This window comes from Rattus norvegicus, chromosome 16 (genome assembly GCF_036323735.1).
Source record: "Rattus norvegicus strain BN/NHsdMcwi chromosome 16, GRCr8, whole genome shotgun sequence".
In the NCBI taxonomy this organism is placed as follows: Eukaryota; Metazoa; Chordata; class Mammalia; order Rodentia; family Muridae; genus Rattus; species Rattus norvegicus.
Window position 1 is genome coordinate 2,672,105 of NC_086034.1, and position 25,410 is coordinate 2,697,514.

Sequence of the window (25,410 nt, forward strand, 5' to 3'; positions counted from 1 at the left end):
ATCTAATTAGTATTTCATTTGATATATGTATGATTTTTTTCCTTTGGCTTTTGGGGCTACACAGTCTCTGACACAGCTGGCTACAGCACACAGTTCATACAACAAGCATGGCTGTCTTCCTCTGACCTCTGACATATTTTCTGTAACCAACTTTAGATGAACCATGGCCTTCTGAAAACAAGGATTTGGGTTACTGTGAATTCTGAAACACTGAAATAAAGGAGCTTTACCTTTTTGAGAAGATGCAACCTCATTTCTGACTCAGCTTCTCGGTGAGATGAAACAAAAATGTCTGGTGAAGCGCCGTTGTTTTGGGAGAGAGTCTCAGGATCGTTTCTCTGCACTAAGTGAAGCAGCTCCATCTGCCTTCTTACTTTTCTTTCCTCTTTCTCCTTCTGGAGATGTGCAGGGTACTTCGCTGATGCAGGAACATACCTTTTGAGAGGCTTATTTATATTCCAGGCAGGCTTCTTAGGACATTTCTTCACGAGTTTTGTTTGTTTCTCTGTTCTCCTATGCTGAGTGCACCGGTTGTTATACCAGCTGTTCTCTTTGTCTAAATGAGTGCCTTTATCCATACTTAGTTCCTGTTTCTCTTTCCTAATGCCAGTCTGTCCACTGAATTCTGCAGAAATCTCTGGAGAAGAAAGGTTTCTGACTCCCCACTCTGTTACTGACCCACAGTGTGGTAGCCCATCATTGAAAATTCCTAAGTTTACGTCATCTAAATAAAAATTACAAATGATTAATTTTAAAGACATGGTAAAATATGTAATTTCTTTCTTTTTTTTTTTTTTTCTTAAAATTTTCTTTCTTTTCTTTTTTTTTTTCGGAGCTGGGGACCGAACCCAGGGCCTTGCACTTGCTAGGCAAGCGCTCTACCACTGAGCTAAATCCCCAACCCCGAAATACGTAATTTCTAATAATTTTTTTCTCAGTTATTTAATGACTTATCAGTTGGGTTTATGTCTGGGGTAGTAGGGTGTGCCACACCATGCACGGGAGTCAAAGGACAACTTGTGAAGGTTGGTTCCTTGTGCCATGCGGGGAACCAAGGAGGGAACTCAGGTCCTTGGCCTTGGTGGCAATCACTTTTACCTGCTGTGTATCCTTCCATCCCTAAGAATGTAGTCCTCCATGCAGCTAAACCCATGAAAGAACTGTTAACTATCCCCTAGAGGCTTGTAACCACTATTCTGCTTTGATGTTCTAGAATGACTACTCCAAATGGCCCGTATAAACAGCCCAGTGCCATACACCCAGCAGGCAATTCCAAGCAGAAGCAAGAGGATTGAAACACGTTCAATACCAGCCTGATCTACAAAGTTCCAGAGAGCAAGTTCCAGTCAAGCCCAGACACCATATCAAAAATTGAGAGATTTTAAAAGTGATAGACTGGCTTATTTAACGAACATGGAGTTCTCAAAGTTTATAACCATGTTAGGTACATGTCAGGCTTATGCCAATTCCACTACATAAGGCATGTCTAATGTTTATCTTCACAGACACAAGTTAGAGGCAACCCAAGTAATGCTGCTGTGAACCCGAGTTTCTAGTACTTAGGAAGACCTAGGTTTTCTTGGTTTTTATTTTAGATGCTGCAAAAACTTTTCTACAACAGGTTCAGCATCTTACATTGCCACTGAGTGTGATGAGTGCCTTTCAGTGGCACCACAAATACCACAATGCCCATTACACTTGAACCATATCTCCGTGTGAACTGCGGCTCGTTTGGCCTACTAAATTAAGATCTCAAGTAACTGGAGAAAATAGTGATGTTTGATGGCTGTTTACTCCAGAAGAGAGGCTCTTGAGCCTCGGGAGGTTTAATAATAACAATAAAGGCACATGTCTGAGAGAAGTATCTTGGAAGACTCTTGAGGAACCCTTACACAGAAAGACAAGGAACACCTGCTGGAGGAGGAGACAGACCAGCTGTTCTGCAGGGAGGTCTAGGTTGTAGCGTTCAAGGTGGACAGTGGTTTTGGGGGGAGGGCTTCTTGGTAGTGCAGCTGCTTTTGAGTTATCCCTACTCCTCAACAGAAACTTCTCACCCATAATCCTGTTAGTAACCTCAATAACGATCACAGTTCACCAACAGAACATGGGTGCAACTGTTACTCTGGTCCCTTGTGCTTCATTTTTGGGGTGAGATATGTTGCATCTCGCCAGGAAAAGTCTGGGCACCGTGTTAGGTGGGTATTCTGAGTTTGAACCTATCTGACTCCAGAGTGGCTTGGACAATGTTTTCTCTTGACTTAGCACTAGAAGTTAGTATAGGATCATCAGGAGCCATAACTACTTAACAGGAAGGCCAACTGAACTGGGAAAAGATAAAACAACTTCACAGAACTGAGAAAATGAAACAAAAAGGGTTTCCTGGGATGAAGAGTTACAGACGCCGCTGGGGAACTTGCCTCAAAAGTCTCCCAAGTCCAGTGGCCAAACTGGCTCAGCACTTAAGTGTAAGGAATACCACTCAGCACCCACTTGCCTACAATTCCAGCTCCAGGAAGTCCGACACCCTCTTCTGGTCTCCTAAGTCCTGCACGTAGCCCACCCTCCCCTGTACATATAAACCGAATTAAAAACAAGTCCTTTTAAAACGGTTCAGGGATCCAGTATGAATACTGCCTTTCTTAATAATGTAAAACCAGACATGAAAGCATGTGCAGTGTCAGTCACTGGGGTGATGCAGACCAGAAACTAAGTGCTAGCAAGGCCGTGGGAGGATAAGAATTCCTCTACACTACTAGTGAGACAGGCTTTGGGTGACACTTCAGCAGCTTTCCAAAATGGCACCTACTCATAACTGGAAATTCAAACGCCTCTCTGCTAACTAAGAACAGAAAATTTGTAAGAATTCAGTGGCACTATTTACAGTAGTCCTAAATAGAAATAACTGAAATGTTCATAGTCATAGGCAAAATCCAGTATAACTCACAGTGAGGGTCAATGGGATTATATCATAATATCTACAACATGGATAAACCTATACACCATGCTCAAAGTCAGTTAGCCAAACACAAAAGAGACAGACCACTTACGGCATAATTCCAGTTATAAGAGAAGTACAAAACCTACAAATCTTCTAAGACAAAATGAACTAGAGAGTGGAGAGTGTAACTGAATTACTCATTTGAGTACTGTGCTCAGTTCCAACTCACACACACAGTAACACTGGAATGAGATTAGCATGGCCCCTGTGCAAGGATAACATGCAAATTGGTTGTGTTCTATAACATTTCCATAGGAAATAAATTTGAATAGCTGAAAAGGTTCTAAAATTGTGATACTAACAACATGAGCATGTTAAAGAACACAAAACAGCTGGCATGGTGGTGTATGCCTTTAACTGTAGAACTTGGAAGGCAGAGGCAGGAAAATTTCCAGGAGTCCTAGGCCAGTCTGGTCTACATGAGCTTTTAGGCACCAAATAGTGTCCCTTAAATGACTAAGATTAGGTCTAGACATTTGGCTCACCAGTGGAGTGCTTGCCTAGAATGTTTTAGGCCCAAGTTCCCTAAATCCCTGAACTATAAAAGAAAAGTTGGTAAAGAATTTAAATTTTATATCTATGTGAGATCTCATAATAAACCCAAAAATAAAAAGCAGGAGGCGCCTTTGTTAAAACCCTCAAGTTTCTGAGCTAGGGACCAAGCAGCTCAGTTTGGTAAAGCCCTTGCCTAGCATGCACTGCACCTTTGGGTTCAGTCTCCTAGTATTACATAAAAGCAGCATGGTGCCACCTGCCTTTGACTCCCAGCCTTCAGCAGGTGGAGGCAGAAAGATTAGTTCTAGGTCACCCTTGGTTACAAGAGACCTTTTCACAAAGGCAAATTAAAACCCACCAGAGGTCTTCGTTTTAAGTGCTGAAACAGAACTTGGAACACTTGGAATACCTGTCTGCACGCCAGTGTCCTTCTTGGGAGAGGCTGTTGAAGTGGCAGCTGCACGTGTGTCATTAGCAGCCTCCTCGGTGTCTCGTGAACTGGAGACGGGAGTGGATGCCTTACAGTCCACGTGTGCTGCGTCAAATGGCAATGAGAAACAGACCTGAAAATCACAGCTAAGGAGTACTGACCATGTGTGGCCTAGGGATAGAGCGGACTTGCACTGAAAGGTGAAAGTAAACTGAAGACTCTGATGTAATCACCATGAACCGTAGTAACACTTTTGCAAGGTGAGATTTAAGATGGTTGCTTAAACTTATTATGAAAAATTACCTGTGTTCTAGACTTGCTGAATTTAAAAAATCTAAGAATGCATATTAAAGTACACGTTACCTATTTCAGGATGACTGAAAATTTCTATGGAAAAGATACTGCAAAGTTTAATGTTTCAGGACAGCTTTCTAAATTATTAAGGATGGTTTAGGTGAAAAGACTCAGTTCTTTAAAAAATATTTAGTTAATATGTTTTTAAGGAATTAAAATAGGCAACTACTTAAAATCATCTTAAAAATAAAAACTAAGTAAAATTCTGACTAGTCCCTTACCACCGAGATTTTGAATCAGCCTGGATGTATCATGCCCCTTCTGAGTCAGTTCTCGGATCCTCTGCTCCTGTTTGAGCCTCTGTGCCAACTCCTGCGCTCGCTGCATTGTGTGGAAGAGCTCATTTGTCTTTAGAGTCATGATTTCCTACCAAGAGGGACAAATAGGAAAACAATTACCAAGTGCATTCAATGACGTGACCGTTCCACTGAGTACAAGCGCTCATGCTCTCCCTACGTATCAGATGCTGGTCTAGGTACCTGCTGGAGACCGGTCAACAGGGCAAAGTTCTTGCCTTTTAGAGATTACAATTCTAACATACTCTTTTTGTAGATATTAGAACTGTGTACACCAGGCTGTCCTTGAACTCCCAAATGCTGGGATTACAGGCGAGCACTGCCACCATGCCTAGCTGTCTCAGCCTACTCAATGAAACTGAAGTGCAGGCCATATGTCCCCTTTCCACCTCTTATCTTTGAAAGGCTGCAAGTGAAAACAGTCAAGGAAGTGCAGACTCTGTGTTTTGAAAGCTGACAACTGAATTATCACTGGGTGGTCTGCTGTTAGGTCAGCTTCAGGCACAGCCCCTGGACCACCCTACCTACCTTGTGTGAATCAGTAATGGAGGGTTTTGCTAGACAGTGAGACATGAACTCTTTGGGCTGTTACTGAGCCCAAAGAGACCTCTAACACAGCAAGGAATTTCATCAGCAATCCCAGCCAGTCATTACTTTTCTTTTTTTCTTTCTTTTTTTTTTTTTTTAACATCTAGAGTCATTATTACTTTAGATTTATTTAGGGGTGTGGGGAGGTGGTGATGGTTGCATCGCAGTGTGTATACAGAGGTCAGACGTCAACTTTAAGAGTCCTCTCCTGGCACGTGAGTTCCAGGTACTGGGGGCCAAGAGCGCTTACCTGTTGAGCCCAATACCTAGAATTATCAGTAGGTTCCATGCATCTGCTATCCAGATCACAGGAAGGTTGGTGCTGCATTCACCCTGACCACCTCCCCTTAACAGGCCAACCATGCAGCATCTGAGGCCTGGACCATGTGAGGAGTATGACCTGGCCAAGGCTGTCATGTCTGTGCATGTAGCAGCGTAATTCAAAACACAGACCTTCAGCCTCTTCTTTGCTCGGATGCCACGAACACCTACTTCTTTGTGTTTCTGCTTCAGAATGTCCTCTTCGTACTGCCTCTGCATCTCCTCCCGCTCCCTTGCCAAGCGCAGCTCCTCCTCCTGCTCCTCCTTCCTTCTCTGTTCTTCCTCCAGCCGCTTCTTCCTGCGGTTCTCTTCTACCTGAGCCGTGATTGCTTTCTAGTGAGAAATAATCATAAGCCACAAGTAAAAATGCATGCAGCACTGGCTTTGCCGATGAGAGTACAGTTTATCAGTCAGACACACAGAGTGTGGAGAACTGTGCTTACTGTGCTGGCTTAGCCTGTGTATCACAGAGAATCAACGAAAGAAATAACCTCCCTCAGCAAGCAGCCTGAGAGATGGGAGAAGCCCTCAGCTTTTCACTGCATTCAAGAAGATTAGCTGGCCCTCATTAGTCATATGAAATGTTTAAGATGAATGCAGGCTGCACACTGAGTGCCTATCTGTGCTGGGCAGTGTTGCATGCTGAGTGCTTATCTTGCTGAATGTGGCCCCTGCTACTTAGAAGTCTTAGGTAAGAAAACATCTGAGCTACATCTGAGCAACATGGTGAGAGCTCATTTTAAAATACTCCCTCTGCCCCCACCTCTCTCTGTCTTCAGAGGAGGAGAACTATCAAAAAGTCACTCAGACCATGAAGTCCCTCTAATGTCAGCCTGAAATGAGTTTCAATCTTTGCCTTATATTCTACTAGATTGCACTGTCAGAAGTCTACTTTGATTTCTTAATGTTTTCTTTCAGAGACCTTAAAGAAACTGAGGAAGTTGTCAATATTTAATGATAGCACAAAGCCACATACACCACAACCTCACTTAAAGGCCCCACCTGAAGGCAGACAGCATGGTAATAGTACTGCCTGGTCCTCACCCCAGGCTTAATCCTAATATGACGCCAGTTGTGTCAAGAGACTGGATTTACAGTATGATATAACTGGACCCAGGTTGAAAATATATATCAGGAGTTCCAGCTCGGTGTGGTACTGTATGCTTTAAAATCAAGGATTTGGGAAGTGGAGACAGGAAAATGAATTAAATGTCAGTCTTGGCTACAAAGCAAGTTCAAGACCAACCTATACTACATTAAAGCTTGTCTGGGGTTAAAAATGAAACTTTCCTTTACTTAGGTGTATGCTGGCCATGTTCATGACTTAGTAAGACAGAGAGCAATGTTTTACAATGTGAGGCACACTATGAAAACACAAAATATTTTACAACATAATACCTGGTGTTCTAGTTGTTTTTGTCGGCGTCTTTCCCGCTCCTCAATCTGTGCTGGATCTAAGAGTGCAGTCATCGAACGGAGAAAGCTGTGAAGAAACACAGTAGTTACTCAAAACTCTACAAGGTTGACCAGTTTTTGTTTCAGCAACATCTGCTAAGCATCTCTGTTTCTAAGACGACTGCTAAACTGAAACCAACTGGACACAGGGACAGTTCTATTCCAGCACACTTTCTTAAAGGAATCAACACTGAGAACCAACTTACTTTGTTTTCTGACCGTGTGACACAGACATATCCATGACAGGCCTGGCTCTTTGTTCTTTCTCTGAAGGCTTCACCTGGACTGCAGGTGGAGGTGTGTCAACACTGCTGACATCAGCCAGCTCCTGAGTATCGGGAGACACGCAGAGTGACTCCAGGTGTTGGGGTGTTAGCTGAGAGGACAGTCGAGACTGAGAACCAGGATGACTCTTGAATGAATCAAAATGCACTGCCCATCTGTCATGCTCCTCACCCTAACAGTGACAAACAGGAAATGCTCAGAACCTTTTGACTATTCCCGAACAGAATTATAAACACCAAACCACCTGAGAGTCACCACTGACGAGCTGGAGGTGGCTCGGTCATTAAGTGCCCTGGCTGCTCTCTCAGCAATTGCCTGTTACTCTAGTCCTACTACACCCGCTTCTGGCCTCCTTGGGCACTATATACATTGGTGCAGATATATGTGCAGGCAAAACACCCAGACAAATAAAAGGGGATAAAATATTTTAAAAGAAATCCAGTAGTAAATGCATCATAAAAACTAAGAAAATTGTTTTGTTCTGGTTCCGTGTATAATTAGATAACTGCCTTACGAAATGGTTTTTAAATGCAGTTCTAAAGTCTTAAAAAGCTATGTAAAACTACACTAAGTGCATTCAGAGAAAGCAGTTTCTTAAAGACATATGTATAATTTGTCAAGTAATTTCAGAATCTAAGTTCGTGTGAGTAAAGACTAGGAATTTTAGGTCCCAAGTACCTTTGAATATATCAGTTTTTCTTCTGCTTTTCTTTGCTGGTCATCTTCTACTTGCTTATTCAACTCTTCAATCCATTTTCTCTGCTGCTCCTGTTTAACAGTGATGCAAGGGGACTCCAACAGCCCTGCTTCCTGAACAAGTCAGCAGCCAACTGAAGTGAGGCCTCCACAGTGTAAACTTTACCAAGTTACTTACACAGACCTAACCCAGGAAGGTGGCCCTCCCTAGGAGGAGCACTACTGTCAAGCCAAGACTCTGACCACACTACTAAGGAGATGAGCTCTGACCTCAGAATTGTGTTTTAAACATACACTCGTAGATGGTAAGGCGCCCCAGGACACAGAAAGGAAATATTTTCTTAGATTCTTCACTTAAAGCTGTCTATAAAAATACAATTTGGGGAAAGACTATTCTGTGATTGCATAGATCTTCCAAGAATAAAAACAGCAAAACAAGTCAAATCAACACCCAACTTCACAGGCTCTTGCTCACCCATGTTCACAATAGTTGAGAAATGGCCTTTGACAGACAGAGAATGAAATGTGGTACGTATACACAATGAAATACTATTTGGCTGTAAGGAAGAAAGGAAGGGAGGCTGGGACTGGAATCTTGAGTCATGAAATGTGCAGGTAAATGGATGAACTAGAAACTATTATGTGTGAGGTAACTCAGACCAGAAAGACAAATGCTGTGCTTCCTAGCTCCAGATCTTTAGATGAGAATATATATAACCTAGAGTGGCGGTTCCCCACCTGTGAGGCGTGAGCCCCACGGTCACATGTCAAATGTTGTATATATCAGATATTTATCATATGATTCACAACACTAGCAAAATTACAGTCATGAAGTAGTAACAAAATAATTCTGTGATTGGGTGTCACCACAACATGAAGAACTGCATTAGAGGGTCGCAGCGTCAGGACGGCTGAGAACTGGTAAGCTGCAGAAACTAGGAAAATGAGCAGGGCTGTGGGGGTGGGGTGAGGGTACTGAGAACAATGGCAAGTAACGCAGGAAAATGGGAAAGGGGGCTTCAAGTGGAGAGGAATGGGGAAAGTACAGATGGAGGGAGAAGGGAATCATTATTTAGTAAGTATTACAAGTATCCTATTTATCCAAAATTACACCTGAGTATATGTGTATACAAATGTATGTAGTTTAAATGAAGTTACAACACTTGGGATCATACTACCCTCACTAAGAACCTTAGATTACGTAACAAAACCGCTAATACCAAACCCAAGAAACCTCCTCTCAAGTTGCTGGTCAAGAGAGCTCAACAGACTACCCAGACAGTACAGGGCTGTGTCCCAGAAGCTAGGTCCATATTGCTGACAACACCATACTCTTGGAGGACGTGAGCTGACCTGAAAGCCTCCTCCCTGAAGACTAGCTTTCATAATACAGGAGGGCAATATATGAGCTGCTAAGGGATTACAACCAATGGTCCTGTGCAGCTCGATGCCACAACGGCCATCACAGCAGCACGCTCCTAAAGGCGCAGTAGTGGCACTGGTATCTTGGCAGTAACCAACAGCTGTCTAGTTGGATTCAAGGCCCACTCAACAGGAGGGAAGTCATGCTTGCTATGGTAAACCGAGTCAACTACATATGGTCAACAAGATACGGATCTTAGAGAATCTACAACTATCACTTTCCTAAACCAGTGTAGTTCCTAAGTGTATTCTAAATACTCATCCTTGTACCCATAGGTAAGTATGGGTCTCACTGATCATCAGTGAAGCAACAGAAAGCATTACAGAAAGACACAACTTGTCAACCATCTGACTGATGCGTGTAGAACACAACACCTAAATCTACAGTATAATACAGTCTATAGCTAAGGCTCAGGTAACACCAAAGAAGGGGTAGGGCAGGATGGGAAGATTTTAAGAGCCAGAGGAGTAAGAAAAAGACTACTCTAAGTGTGTTTTCTAGCTAAGACAGGGAAGCTACACCCACGAAATCTCAACATGGCCGTCTTAAGAAAACATGAACAATTCCAACAATAGTTGACATCCCAACGAAGATGGGGAAATCTCTAGGCTTCACACATACATGAAGACCTACAAGCCAAAGTGGGCAAAATCAGTCTTCCCCAGGGATGGCCTCTGGTTACTCAATACCAAGTGGTCAGTTCTAGAAACACGTACATGCAGCAAAACCTAAACTGACTCAGAGGTTGGCATTACATGTGTTTCTATGTCTGTTCCCAGTGGTTAAAGAAGAGAAAGCTGTGAACTGGGTAGGGGAGCAGCAGAGGAGGGGGAATGATGTAATCATTTTAATTCAATTTTAAAAATTACTTTCAATTGAAAATTACATAAAATCTCTCTGAAACCATATGACTTATACAGGTTTAGGATATAGTTCGAAGTCTTGGTTTTTCGCATGCTTATTAACCATGGAGTTGTCTGGAGTTGTCTCTACTCAGGTACGCACGCACGCATGCACACACACACGTGCACACACATATCCTAGTTATAAATCTTTCATCCAGATAGGTAATTTAAGAGCAAACTAGGGGTTGGGGATTTAGCTCAGTGGTAGAGCACTTGCCTAGCAAGCGCAAGGCCCTGGGTTCGGTCCCCAGCTCCGAAAAAAAGAAAAAAGAAAAAGAAAAAGAGCAAACTAAACTTTTTTATCAAGTCCTCACTTGTTTCTTGTGTGTGTGTTGGGGGGTGTGGACAGCAGAGGTCACCCACAAGTGTCATTTACTCCGCAGGAGCCATTCACCTTGCTTCGTACAGTGCTCTCACTGGGACCCAAGGCAGGCTAGGCTGGGTGAGCAGCAAGCCCGAAATCTACCCGCCCCAACTTCCCTAGTACTGATCACAAGCCTGCACCACCACGCAGTCCTGACTCTGCTACCTTCCCAGTCCTATCATTTTGCTTTTGTAGATGCTCCTTTTACTGTTGAGCTAGGGACTTTTAAAATATCAATCCTAATCTAGTCTTTTGTTATTTTTTTTTTTCCTTTTTTTACAGAGCTGGGGACGAACCCAGGGCCTTGCGCTTGCTAGGCTAGTGCTCTACCACTGAGCTAAATCCACAACCCCTTTTGTTGTCATTTTTAAGACAGGGTTTCTCTGTGTAGCCCTGGCTGTCCTGGAACTTGAATGGTAGACCAGGCTGGCCTTGAACTCGGAGATTCACCTGTCTCTGCCTCCTGCGTGCTGGAATTAAAGGCCTGCACCCCCACTGCCCAGCTTAATCTAGCTTTTTGATTAATCTAGCCTTTTTGATTAGCCTTTTTGATTAATCTAGCCTTTTTGATTAAGCTTTTTTCTATGGGTATCATTAGTTTGTGAATAAATAGAAGCTTGCATTCCTTGAGTAAACCCAATTCTCCAGATTAATCTTTATAATTTTCTAATGTTTCTAGTCAAGTCTTAATATCAAAAATGTTTTGTTAGTCTTGGTTATCAAGCTCACTGGGCCTGGGTTCCCATATTTCCCTCCTTCGTCTTTGGTTTGAGATAAGGTCTCACTACATTGTAAGCCCAGGCTAGCCTCAAACTTAGGATCACCCAGTCTCAGCTAATTGAGTGTAGACACTTTAAAGGTGGATTCAATTTCTTCAAGAATATAGTACCACTTGGTCACTTCTTTTGTTTATTTTTTAATCAAAACTCTCTAATACGCTAGTATAATGTTCTAGGTTTTTTATTATTTTTTTGTTTATTGTTGTTCATTGTTACCTCTTACTTTCTGTGCACTGGTGTTTTGCCTGCACGCATGTCTGGGTGAGGATGTCAGATCTTAGGGTCACAGACCGTGGTGAGCCACCATGTGGGTGCTGGGTACAGAACCTGGTCCTCTGGAAGGGCAGTCAGTGCTCTTAATCAAGGAGCCATTTTTCCAGCCCCAATTTTTATTATTTTTAATTATGTTTAGGTGTAGTCATGTGTATTTGTGCAGGTGCCCATAGAGTCCAAAACAGAGTGCCAGACGAGCTGGAGTTACAGGCAGTCATGAACTATGTGGATGCTGGGGACCGAACTGTCCTATGTAAGAGCAGCATGAACTCCGAACCACGGGGCTCCCTCCAGCACCAGCTGTTCTAAATGTCCTCTTACTTTTTAAAAACATGTTCATAAACCCCACATCCTTTTTAACTCATGTCTTTTGAGGAGCTTACATGTACTGAACAGTGTTATGTCAACTTGACATAAACTAGAGTCATCTGAAAGGAAGGAACTTCAACTGAGGAGATGCCTCCTTAAGATCCAGCTGTAAGGCATGTTTTTTATTTAGTGGCTGATAGGGAGGGCCCAGCCCACGGTGGGTGGGGCCACCCCTGGGCTGGCAGTTCTGAGTTCTATAACAAAGCAGGCCGAGCAAGCCATGAGAAGCAAGCCAGTAAGTGACATCTCTCCATGGCCTCTGCATCAGCTCCTGCTTCCTGCCTGTGTGAGTTCCAGTCCTGACTTCTTCTGGTGGTTAACAGCGATGAGGAAGTGTAAGCTGAATAAACCCTTTCCTCCCCAGCTTGCTTTCTTTTTGGTCAGGGTGTTTTGTTTCATTGCAATAATGGAGACCCTGAATAAGTGTTAATGACTTTAAAAACTTGTGGCTTTAAGTATTCCCAGTGTACAAGTTGACCAGTAAGCTGGCTCAGCTAGGACATTTGTCTGAGTTTAGTCTTGGATGAACTGACTCATGAATGTTGTCTATTGACCTCCACCCAGTCTGTGGTATATGTGTACTACCACATACCGACACACGCAAACACACACACAAATACGTGTAAAAAAAAAACCCCTATGTTTTAAAAATACTGCTCGGTTGTATGTATTTGCCCTCAAAACATGTGGGGTTTTTGTTTTTCAATTAGGATAAATACAAAATAACTTTCTGTTGGTCAACTGCTATGGTTTAATAGCAGCAAGGACTGTGGTCTGGGATGCCAGCTACTCTGTATTAAAAAGTGTATTAGAACATACCCTCTTTATTTCAGAAGTTTCTAGGGGTGCTAGTCATGACAGGAAAGCCAAGATTTCAATTAGGGAGACAATCTCAAAACACTGATGTTAATTAATGGGAGCACAGGAAAGTGTGCAGTGCAAAGGAACAGGTTTCTGTGTATCACACAGCTCATTCTCTTTTTCCTCAATAAAACAGGACTTCTCCAAAGGCTGAAGATGTCCCTCCTGCCCAGTGTGTGCAAAGAAGAAAAAGGCAACATCAAAACTTTTGCTAGCAGCCTATCACCTTCAGTGTGCACGGCCGCTCTCCCACCCTGAACAGACAGGAAGCTCCTCCCACTTCTTCTTGCTTATCCAGTTTTGGAGTTTGTGTGTTGTAGTTTTCAGGTGTCCAGTATAGACAACAGTCCTTGGCAGTAAGTGTGAGGAAGTCTGAACACTCCCATACAAATGCTGGCCAGTTGAGGGGCCTGTCCGTAACCTAGCATGTGAGCTCAGTCCCCAGACTTGCTGAACTGGGAACTCCAGGTCCAAGTGAGAACTCTGCCTCAGCATATAAGGTGATGAGTGATGTCAGGAGACACCAGAAGTCACTCTCAGGCCTCCACATGTACAACTACATACTTAAGAATGCGCAAGCAAAACACACACACACACACACACACACACACACACACACACACACACACACAGTTGAAAAGCCAAAAAAAGAAAAAAATTGGCAAAAAAAAATTTAATTAGCAATTAAAAAAAAAGGCTCCTAATCATTTCTTTGAAGCAAATAAGTTATACAGAAATCAAAACTAATGGATTTAAGAAACAGCATGAGAGGGAGACAGGGGCAAAGGCAGGGAGGGGAGGAAAGACAAAGCATGTCTTCATCTACAATTAAACTCCAGCAAAGATCTGAAGTCCTTGAAACACTGCCTACCTAAAGGGTACTGGATGTAAACATCTGTGGCCAACTGGATAAGCCTAAGATGGGGTCAAGAGTCAGTGGTGGATTTCTGTGCCAGTTAAAACCTAACTGTAGTGGGAGGGAGTGCCCTCTGACATTCACGCCCCTCTCTTTGACTATCAGACTATTCAAACATCGCCCCCTCGACCCCCAAATGAATCCTCTGCTGGAGGAGGAGGCTGAAGCCCAGGGGCAGCCGGAGGAGGAACCTGTCTCCTAGGGAAACGCCTTGGCAGACAACACCGCAGACCGACAGAGTGGTGGGGGACAGCCTGACCGGATGCCTCGTGGTGTACCTCACTTTAATCTGCCCTTTTTTATCAGTTACCCTCCAGATGGATCTGGGGACATGCTGGATCTCTCTGCCCCCCTTTCCGATGTGACACCACTGAGTGAGTTTTCTGCTTTTCAGTATTAATTTGGCTCTTTTAATGAGCTTTCTGAGAACAGCTGGCCAAACCTGCTTTGTTGGGTACAGACAGTGACTCTTAAGTCCACTAACAATGGAGCTGGACAGATGGCCTGGCAAGAGGCATCTGCGACCAAACCCAAAGACCTGGGCTAGTGCCCAGGACCACAGGGTAGATGGAGAAGACCTACACCAGGGGTTCCCTAACAGCTCCCCTCAGAGTGGCGTACACAGGCCCACATTCACACCAATAAGTAATAAATGTAGACATAAATAACACTCTTCTATAGGAGAGTAGAGGAGTGGCTGTGGTCTCAATACTTAACCTCGTAACACAGCAAGGCCACTTATAAATTGCAAATGGAAATCTAGAAAACTAGTTTGAACCATGACTAAATGTCATGTCAAACCTAAGTACGGTTTTTCATTTTTAATCAATAAGCACTAAAAATAAAGTTTATGGTGCTGGGCATGATGACAGATGCCTGGAATCCTAGCACAAAGCGACTGAAGCAGGAGGATTGCCACAAGTTTGAGGCCAGTCAGGGCTATATAGCAAATTCCTGCCTCTAAAACGAACAAGACAAAGTGAACCATGATTGGAACATGGTTCCACATTTTCAAATTGTAACAAAGGCCAGGCATGGTGGCACACATTTTTAACACCAGCACTTGGGAGGCAAAGGCAGATCTCTGAGTTTGAGTCAAAAAGGGTCTACAAAGTGAGTCTGAGGATAGCCAGAGCTACCTAGAGAGACCCTGGCTCAGAAAAAGAAGAAGAAATTGTACTGAAGATGTCTTTTGTTAATGCGCACAAAGTAGCAAGCAGCACACTCAATCAGACTGGAAACACTTACCTTAGATCGCTCAAGGACCTGAAGCTTCTCACACAGTATTTCAGACGGTTTCCAAGGATCAGGCCATTTTTGAGAAGCTTCTTTTTCTTTCTTCTTTAAAGCAACCTGTTCGTCTGTAAATAAATGTGCTTTTTAAAAAAAAAGTTCAAAAACTGTAAAAAAAAAAATCCATGCAGACAAATCATGACCTTTTACAGAGTGCAAACAGAAACAGTTAATTACAGCTCGTCACGGTTGTGTGGAAGGAGATGCCTGACAAATCAGAGGAACTCTGAGGATGTGGTATGACTCAGAATCAAACTGAAGCGCAGCATGACAGACACAGAATGTCTGCCCTACAGCGACCAACACTGTGGAACAGGTTCTTGGGGTACTTGGCTCTGCTTCCTACTCACTCCATGGTTCGACCGCCTGTGCTATTCCTGACAGACTTAGAAGGTACATAGCCAACATTCAGGGTCAACTGCAAGCTCGACCACCTCCTACCTCTGTAACAGAGAAACTGCTGTTTTGCCGGCTAAACTGGTTTCTTCAGTAAAGTGGAGTAACAGAATTGCCTATTTCAGGACAAGCATAGGACCAAGTGGATCCGGATGGTAGTCCCTCTCACTAACTGGCGGTAGGGAGGCAGGAGCTGGGGCTATGGGCTGATGAGATGGCTCATTGGGTAAAGACGCTTGGAAGCAGAGAACTGACCCTGCACAGATTGTTCTCTGACAGCACCACCTCCCAAACCCGATCCATGCATAACTTTGATTTTTAAAAAAATAAAGTTCCCAGTACCATAGCAGACAGACAGACAGACAGACAGACAGACACACACACACACACACACACACCACTGAGGTGAACTATTTTTTAATAAAGCCATACCTCAAGCCACAGGATTTCCATAATAAAAAGCATAAACAGGAAAGGTTCAGGAGTATTTGCACTGCTTTCTGCGCACACTGCACAGTGCCAGAGCCACAGGGCACCTCCAATGCTTCTCAGGAGTATGCAAAGAACTACAGATGTCAAATGCTATCAAACAACGTTAATATACCGAGAGGTAACAACATTCCACAGCCAAGGGACAAAAATTACCTAGCTCTTTTTTCCACTGGGCTCTTCTTGCTTCCAACAAACTTCTATCACGTTCCCTTTCCCCCAGAGTACTGAATATGTCGGCTGGTTTCCATTCGCTCTCTCTAAGGTAAAACATACATATAAAGGCCAGGAAAAGCAAATACACACAGCTACCCCAGACACAGACGGGCATCACCTACACGGTGGCTTTCTGCTCGCACTGCTGAGATGCCGCTTGAGCTCTCTGGGGGACAGGCTCATTTTCACGTGCGACGGGGGAAACGGCCTCCGTTTTCTGCAGTAATCCTGTGACACTCACTTCCTTTGGCTGACTAGGAATACTGATTAAATGTAAACTATCTTGACCTAGGAAATAAAGTGAAGATTTTAAGATCACACCCATTGAAATATTTTATCCTAACATACTCCTGTACAGTTGAAAGAAAAACCTTAGCAAGCATGAGGGGTCACACCTATCAGCCTATCACACCTATCAGGTAAAACGCAGGGAGCAGGGATAAGAGGATCGCTCTGAGTTTGAGGTCAGTCTGGCCAACACACCAAGTCCTTGGCCAGTCTAGGTTGCAGAGAGAGACCTTGTCACAACAAAAGAAATAAATAAAAATAGGCAACTGTGGAGGGAGGTGCAGACCTTTAGGCTCAGAACTCAGGATTCAGGCCAGCCTGGGCTACACAATAAGACCCTGTCTCAAACAAGAAACTTGTAAAACAATCCTTTAAGTATCTACTAAAAACAAACAAACAAACAAACAAACAAACAAACAAACAAACAAACAAACCAAATGGAGCAGCAGCAGGAACAGCAGTGGGTGTGACGGCATACTCCTGCAATCCTGGCACTCAGCAGGGAGAGGCAGGAGGATTAGGGGTAAAAGGGTAGCCTAGGCTACATGAGGACATCTCAAAAGCCAAAACCCAGCAAGCTGGATAGCTCAGTTGGTAGAGTCTTGCAGGAACAGAGGCTAGGTTGACCCCCAGTACCACAATAACCAGCATGTACTGAAACCTGATAGTCTCAAAGACATTTGGGAGGAGGAGTTCAAGACCACCCTGGAAACAGCAGCAGCAGCAGCAGCAATCTGGCGTAATTTTTTTTTTTTGTTTTGAGACAGGGTACTGAGGCCAGCCTGGCCTATATGAGACCTTGCCCTAAATATATAAACAGATCAAGAGAAAAGAAAAAAAATGGGACCCAAAGATTACATAGCTGACTCATGGCCTCAGCCACACAATTTTACATCAAATACAAACAAATACCGGTTCTGGGCAGTGGGGGTGACTTTAATTCCCGCACAGGAAGGTGGATCCCTGATTTCAAGGCCAGCCTGGTCTACAGAGTGAGCCAGCCAGGGCCTGCCTACTCTGTCCAACCAATACATTCCGTTCCTAGCACTGCAGGCACCTGTAGGTAGAGCACAGCTACTCAGCCCTCAGGAGGTGGGGGCAGAAGACACCAGCTCAGTTTCCAGCTACACACGGAGTCTGAAGCCCGTCTGCTTACATGAGTCTGTATGACAAAGCAAAACAAAAACCTCCACCCACTCTTGCCAAAATAATTTATATTTATGGCTTCATTTATATAATTTGAAATTATGTATAGTTTGTAATTACACAAATAACTATATTAGAATATAAATCATAACATAAAGAGAGGCAAACACATTGTTTAATAAAAACTCATGGCCTGGTTTTTCTCATTTAGCTGTGGACGTTTTCTGTGAGCTGTGGTCCCCAGCTGCCACAGCTAACCCAGGGTTCTATGGAAGGTTCTCACTCTAGTTTGAACACAGTCGTGATTCCTCCCAAACGTGTTCTTTCTCTCAAAGAAGAGGGAGCATATAAAATGCAAGTTACCTCAGGATTAAGTACAGTGTCTTAACTATTGCTACTAACTCTCAGCGTACCTACTAACCAGAGAATTCTGAGCAGCAACAACTGTAGCCTAAAGAAAGCCAGCTTCCCTTATTTTACACCGACCACAGACTGAGAGCAGGGACCCCTGTGAACATGTGGGAGTGTGAAGAAGTTGGCTGCCCCCAGCTACCTGTGTGGCCTTTCCATGGTCATAGCCAATTTGGTTTTCATTTTACTGAATTTACTGCGATTTAGTATTTCCAGTCCTTACATGGTCACAGTTCCTTAGCTCAAAGCTGAAATTAGGTTTTTCAATCATAACCTTGATTGGGGAAATAATACTTCTATGGATAAGTCTGGCCCACATTGCTGAAAGAATACCACAGCTGACCTCGGTGTGGGTGGAAGGACAGAAGGACAAATGCAGCCAGAGCAATGCATTTCAGTAACTCTAGTCTTTATAGAAGGGTTTTCTTAAGATTCACTTCAAATGTCAGACACTTGTCCTTTTTAACCCTTGCCTGTAATTTTTTGTGAAATGGGATCCCACTGTGTAACCCAACCCTGCCTTGGGTTTGTGACACTTCTCCTGCCAGTTGGGTGAGTAGAGGGATTCCAGGGTTGAAACCGTATCTGACTTAGATAAATATTAATATGACTGCTGAGCTCTCTCTACAGCCCCCAAATAATATAAGAATATTTGAGGCCTGGAATAGTGTCCCACAATTTTAATCCCAGCACTCGGGAGGTAGAGGTAGGGAGAGCTCTGGCCAGCTTGGTCTATGCACAGAGTTCCAGGACAGTCAAAGTTACACAAAGAGATTCTGTCTCAAAATGTTTTCTTTGAATGCTAATTTTAAAATATGACAAAACTATAAGGAAATTTTACATATTTTATACATAAGAAAAAGATTAATGTGAATAATAACATATTACTGAATGTTAAATCAGATTTTAAGAGACACAGTTACAAAAAAAAAGTCAATGACTCTGAAATTCCAAAGCATACTGGGAGGAAAAAAGCTAACAGTTTAAGAAAACCCTTACTTGTTACCTCCTCCCCGTTCTCAGGGAGGGACATGGATCCATTTCCCTGGTTCACACTGAGCATCAAGATCTGCCGCAGCTGGTCTTGTGTGAGACACACCAAGCCGCTGCCCATGCCTTCCGCTGCGGTGGGCTTTCTGCACGGCTTCTGCTTAGCTGCTGGGTCGGTATCTGTGCTGGTGTTTACAGTCTTCCGTATACTGGAGGCTGTAGGTGAAATCTCCTTTTGAACACGGAGACAGTCTTTTTCTGAATACTGCTTACATAAATCCGTACTGGGTGAAGAAAATGTCAGTCTACTGTTTTCACGTTTTGCTTGTGAAGTGTCTGAAGTAGAGATCTTCTTTTGAGAAAGATTTTCACTCCCAATGTAAGTATTTTGTGTTGACTTTAAAGTATGTCCAGTCTGTTTTGTTCTTAAAGAATATTTTGCAATCTTGATCTTATTTCCCATCTGTTAAAACACAAGTTTATTCTTTAAGACAGTGCATAAAAAACTGACACGATCATTTTGTCTGGAGACAGGGTGCTATGTGGCCTACGCTGGCTGTTCTCTGCTCATCTCTTCTGGGTATAAGCCTGAACCACTACGCCCAGCTGTGATAAAGCAGGCCTCCAAACTCCTCAGTCTGCTTGGTTAGACACGACAACCATTAAGAGGCTGTTTGGCTTTGCAGATGTCCCCCTGGAAGATTCATGAGAAATGATTTTGACTCCAGATAATAAAGAATAGAAATAAAACTGTCCATTATGGGTCATCTGTATTCCATGACAGCTTTGAATCATCACATAACTTACATAAACTACCTCTGAGGTTACCAGCCCTTAGCCCTCCACGACCTTAGCTACCTGGTCACCCTTTCTCCCGTCCCAGTCTTGTGTTAATGGCTGCTGTGTTCTGCTCTCCTGGCCACTCATTTCCTCAAACTCTCCTCCAATATTGTTCTCTACACGGCCTCCCTTGTCCCCCCCACACGGGTCCTATTCTGACCCTGTGGGGGCCACACTCTTCAGCTCTCTGCCGATTCGACTTTGAGTTCTAGATCATGACAACCACCATCTGTCTGTCTGCCTTCCAGCTCATTCTTCCCTCCAGCTCCTAGAACTGTTTACCTGAGTGGGATCTATCACCTGCCCATCCTAAAACCTCCCCGCTCGCTCTCATTTCTCTTAATGATCTTCAATGTCACCACCAACCAGAATCATTTGTCATTCTTTATTCTGCAGTCTGTCACACCCTAGAAAAGTCCAATTCTCCAAAGCACGTGTGATGGTTTGATTATGCTCGGTCCACCTAAGGCACTATTAGGTGTAGCCTTGTTGTAGTGTGTGTGGCCTTGTTGGAGTAGGGGTGTCACTGTGGGCGAGGGCTTTGAGACCCTACTCCTAGCTGCCTGGAAGCCAGTCTTCTAGCTGCCTTTGGAACAAGATGTAGAACTCTCAGCTCCCTCTAGCCCCAGGTCTTCTTCGATGCTGCCATGCTCCTGCCTTGATACTGGACTGAACCTCTGAACCTGTAAGCCAGCCCCTATTAAATGTTGTCCTTATACGAACTGCCTTGGTCATGGTGTGTGTTCACAGCAGTAAAACCTTTAGACAGCATGTAAGTACCAATGGAGGAACTATGGGAACTGGTTTCATTTATACCCCTAACCAAGAATATCAAACAGGCTATCTGGCAGTCCTGCATATACTCTCTCACTGTGTTAGGAAGTAATCATTCTTCTCATTCACAAAAGCCCTAATATTTCCCCTATTTCACTCTCAGTTGAAGATTTAGCAATTTCACCGAAAATCATATACCTAATGACTTAGAAGCTGACTTTAAGATTCCATCACTGGGCTGGAGAGAGGTCATAGTGGCCAAGGGCACGTCTTAGAGAAAACCAAAGGTGCGAGTTTGGTTCCCAGGACCCAGGGTCAGGGAGTTGACAACTTTCTGTAAGTGCAGCTCCAGGAGACCCAATGCTTCTGGCCTCTGAAGGTTCACATACATAGACTCCCACCCAGAAGAAACACATGCACACATCCAAGAAAGATGACCTTAAAGGAAGTCTATCGTCAAATCTCGACTGATTTCTGTGCTCAAACTTCTTGTCCTTTCTACCATACACAACCTGTAAGTTGCCTCATTTTTCATTTTACTGTGCATGTACAGGTGCTTTGCCTGCGTGTTTTCTGCACATGTGTGTAGTGCTCAAGGAGGCCTGAGGAGTGCATGGGACCCCGAGACTGGAGGGATAGATGGCTGTGAGCCTCCGTATGGGCGTTGGGAACTGAACCCAGGTCCTATGGAAGAGGAGCCAGTGCTCCTAACTACTGCACCATCTCTCCAGTGCCATAAATCTCATTTGAGGGGACAGGGGAGATCAACCCATCGGTCTCTCCCATTTCCTGTCAATCTTCTCTCTTTCTCCTAAGAAGCCTTCTCTTCAGCTGGATCAAAAGTAACTGAACTCACGCATGTTATTACTCTATCTACGAAGCGCTCAGCCTCAGTGTGGTCTGGTGATCGATGCCTGTGGTCCTAGCTATTCTGTAATATGAGACAGTACATTGCAAACTGTGGGCAACTCAGTGACATTCTGTTATCATAAAAACTCAAAAGTAAAAAAAACAAAAGGTGTGTGTGTGGGGGGGGGGCGTTGTATATTAGAGAACTCGCCCACCATGCGCTGGGCCTTGAGTCCAATCCCTGACGTCAAAACAACATCACTGTCTGCATTTCATGTTGTCTTATCTCCTAAAAGCCCTCCAACCAGGCCTTTACCCTTACAACACTACCGCTCACTGTCACTAGTGATATCTACATGCTAAGTCTAGTAACTAGTTCCCACCTTCTCTTCCTACTCGACCCATGAGCTGCCACTTAAGTAGCAACTCTGTAATCTTGGTTCTTCTGACCTACTACAGACGTGTGTGTGTGTGTGTGTGTGTGTGTGTGTGTGTGTGTGTGTGTGTGTGGTTGGTCTTTCAATCAAAGTATCTATCATTACACTTGCTAATTTATTCACTTCGCTGCCCAGTCTTTGTCCACCTTTTCCCCATAAAACAAGACATTATCAGTAAATAAGTAAATAAATAAATAAAATAAAATAAAGAGGGTTGTGGGTAAAGCTAAGTGTCAGAGAACTCGCTCAGCATGCGCTAGGCCTTGAGTTCAGTTCCCAACCCCCAAACAATTATCATCATCATCTGGTCTCAGTATGTAGCCCTGGTTGGTCTAGAACTGATTTTGTGGACCAAAGTGGTCTCAAAGTCACAGAGATTTGCCTGCCTCTGCCTCCTGAGTTCTGGGGTTAAATGTGTGCACTAACATGCCTGACTTCCACCTTGTCTTTGAAACAGGATCTCTCACTGGCCTGGAGCTTCCAAGCAGGCTATGATGGATGATCAACAGACAAACGCCAGGAGTCTAACGATTTCTGCTTCTCCAGCACCACTGTTCCCACTTGCTCACTTGGGTTCTAGGGTGGAACTAGGGTTCTTATGTTCATGCAGTAAGTGCTATATTAAGCTGTCTTCCAACCCCCCCGCCCCCCAGTGGATTTCCAACGACACTTCAAAGTAAGCATGTTTCCCTTCTGCTCAGAATAATACCCCCCACTTCGGTTAGCCATGCCAAAAATTTTGCAGTTATATTTGACTCCGCTTGCATATCCTGTATTTACATTTTTAAATGTTTTAGGTGTGTGTAAGTGTTCTGTTTGTATGCACCAGTGTGCCTGGCAGCTGTGAGCCATCATGTAGGTACTGCAAAGTGAGCCCGGGTCCTCTACAAGAGTGTTAAGTGCTCTTAACTGCTGAGCCATGTCTCCAGCCTTATAGACACCACAGGCAAATGCTGTCTGCTGTCTTCTGAATCCCGTCCCCGCTAGCGTCACTTCCTAATCCTGCACCCGAGGTACCAGCTCTCAAAGGGACGGCTACCCACTTCCAACCTTCCTTCCCAGGCTGTTCTCCACAGCCATTTGGAGCCTGGAAGTCAGACCACACCAGCATCCTAAGGAGCCTCCCACTGCCGGCTCTCACGTGGAGGCAGAGCTCAGTCTCTCAGTCAACTCCTGCCTCCTCTGCCTCTGCTATCTATTTAGAGCTAACCTTATTTCCTTTTACTATTCCTTTGCTGGGAGAGGGCAGCGGACAACTTGTAGGTATTGTGTCTCTCCTGTGGTATGGGCTCTGGGGACTCAGACTTGGAGGCAAGCACTTTACCAGCTGAATCATCTCTCCAGTCCCTGGCCTCATTTTCTGTCTTAGTCCCAACCACAAGAGCTTCTTAGATGTTCCTTGACCTCACCAAGGCTGCGGCACCAGTCAGTGGCTCTTGCTAGAACATGGTAACTTCACATCCCACACAGCTCCTTCCATCACTGCCCCGCCCCCCATCGCCTAGAGCGCCTCCCCTAAGCTCTCCCTAGCTGGCACGGCTTACCCCTCCCCTCTGCTGCCAGGCTCCTTCTGTGACCCTGCCTGCCTCATTTTCTGTCGCACCTTTGTCTTTTTTTTTTATTTATTGCCTTAGTTCCGTCCATTCCACACCCCAGTGCAAACTCTCTGTCCCCTGAACTACAACATGAGTGCAGCAGGGTCGATGTTAAATTTTAATTGAACATTTAATTGCACTTTGTATGCCACTGAACTCTTTATTCTGGCTTCCAAACTAGCCTCCTTTTCAAAAATATTCACATTTTCATGACCCCACAGTTTTATTCTCCGACCAGTAACTGTGGGATCATATCCGACCCTCTAAGGCCTCCCCTAGATAACCAGCACATACTTCGTGTTAGGAAATAGTTTCGCTCTCTATATGAGGACAAGCCTAAGTTCAGCTTTTCATTACTACATTACATCTTTCTACCTCAGCTCTCCGTCCTGGAATCCCTCAAGCACTACGTGCTTTTTATGTGCTTAGCATTATGAAAAGTGCCGGGAATAAAAGAGTACAATTAAGAAAGGATCCTTGTGGGTTGGGGATTTAGCTCAGTGGTAGAGTGCTTGCCTAGCAAGCACAAGGCCCTGGGTTAGGTTCTCAGCTCTGGGGGGGAAAAAAAAAGCCTCCTTGGCCTAACTACAAGAAAGGATCCTTGCCTTGCCGTCAGAGAATATTAGATGTCCTGAGCACTTCTGTCCGTCCGTCCTTCCTTCTCTTTTGATAAACTGTAAGCGGACAGCCATGTTGACCGTTTGCTCAAACATCTTTCCTGCCAATTTCCAAAGCACTCCTCCAGTTACCTGTTCCACCTTCTTCCAAAGAAAAATTAGATTATAGCTACTTCCCTTACCACAAATCCTATAGTGAGCTGAGCGTGTAGTGTATACCTGTAATCCCAGCCCTGGAGGCTGAGGAAGAAAGACAGCAGAGTCCTATGCTATCCTGAGCTATACAGTGAAATTCAATCTTTTTTATTTTTATAAAGTCTTTAATGGATTCCCTGATAGTGAGTCACAGCACTTTCAAGGTTCTTGAGCATTCGTTTGAACTCTCTACCTAGGCTTCATGTCCTACACGTTCCCCAAGCTACACCATTTCAACTGTCATTTATTCCTCATCACGTGGTGTCTTGTACTACTTCCTGCAAGCCTGAACTATACTTTCCAACTTCTTTAACTAGTAGCTACCTCTCTAATCTCTAGGCTTCTAATTACAGAGTCACCTCGTGTGCGAGCTGTCTCCTGGTCTCCGACACTGACAGACAGGAACAGCCCTCCAGTGTGCTCTCTGTTCTAGGCATCTATGTCTTCAGTACAGTCCTACCTGGGTCACGCTCCTCTAGAAAGCAAGGGGGCTCTTTCTAACTGTCCTGAAGAGGACAGATAAAGCCAACGGAGCTCCGTGTCAGACTGGAGATTTCACGGCTGCTGGAAATCTCTGCTGCTGGACACAAACCTACGAACCGGAGTCAAATAACTAGGAATATCTTGCCATATTCCAGTTGTGCCAGAAGAAATATGCAGGAAGGTATCTTCTAGAAAACCAAAATTCTATGAGCATGTCGTGTTATGGTTCAATGAGTCCAGTTCTATAGACTACCTATAGTGCAATGCCAAAGAGGGTCAATGAGAGCAGGGAGAGAGGGAGGGGGGGAGGGAAGCAAGGAAGGGGGAGAGGGAGAGAGGGAGTGAGGGAGGGAAGGAAGGAGGGGGGAGAGGGAGAGAGAGAGGGAGAGAGAGGGAGGGGGGAGAGGGAGAGAGGGAGGGAAGGAAGGAGGGGGAGAGGGAGAGAGAGAGAGGGAGTGAGGGAGGGAAGGAAGGAGGGGGAGAGGGAGAGAGGGAGAGAGGGAGGGAAGGAAGGAGGGGGAGAGGGAGAGAGGGAGTGAGGGAGGGAAGGAAGGAGGGGGGAGAGGAGGGGGAGAGGGAGAGA

General features: G+C 44.4%; 1 protein-coding gene across 17 annotated transcripts in view; it reads right to left on the reverse strand.

Annotated features, from left to right (window-relative positions):
- The window catches only part of Ccdc66 (coiled-coil domain containing 66), a 31,908-nt gene that overhangs the window by 3,295 nt on the left and 3,203 nt on the right, over positions 1-25,410 (reverse strand). For 5 of the 17 annotated variants that reach the window (XM_039095197.1, XM_039095205.2, XM_039095202.2 and 2 more), the window contains 11 exons: positions 19,047-19,500; positions 16,325-16,490; positions 16,143-16,246; positions 15,057-15,169; positions 7,901-8,032; positions 7,144-7,394; positions 6,881-6,965; positions 5,654-5,815; positions 4,499-4,643; positions 3,903-4,028; positions 231-724 (listed from right to left, as the gene is read on the reverse strand). In XM_039095197.1, coding sequence (XP_038951125.1) covers positions 231-724; positions 3,903-4,028; positions 4,499-4,643; positions 5,654-5,815; positions 6,881-6,965; positions 7,144-7,394; positions 7,901-8,032; positions 15,057-15,169; positions 16,143-16,246; positions 16,325-16,490; positions 19,047-19,500 — 2,232 coding nt within the window. Of the gene's footprint in view, positions 1-230; positions 725-3,902; positions 4,029-4,498; positions 4,644-5,653; positions 5,816-6,880; positions 6,966-7,143; positions 7,395-7,900; positions 8,033-15,056; positions 15,170-16,142; positions 16,247-16,324; positions 16,491-19,046; positions 19,501-24,804; positions 25,016-25,410 lie in introns of those variants that run through there. The other 12 variants (XM_039095207.2, XM_063275912.1, XM_063275910.1 and 9 more) reach the window with 12 other exon arrangements.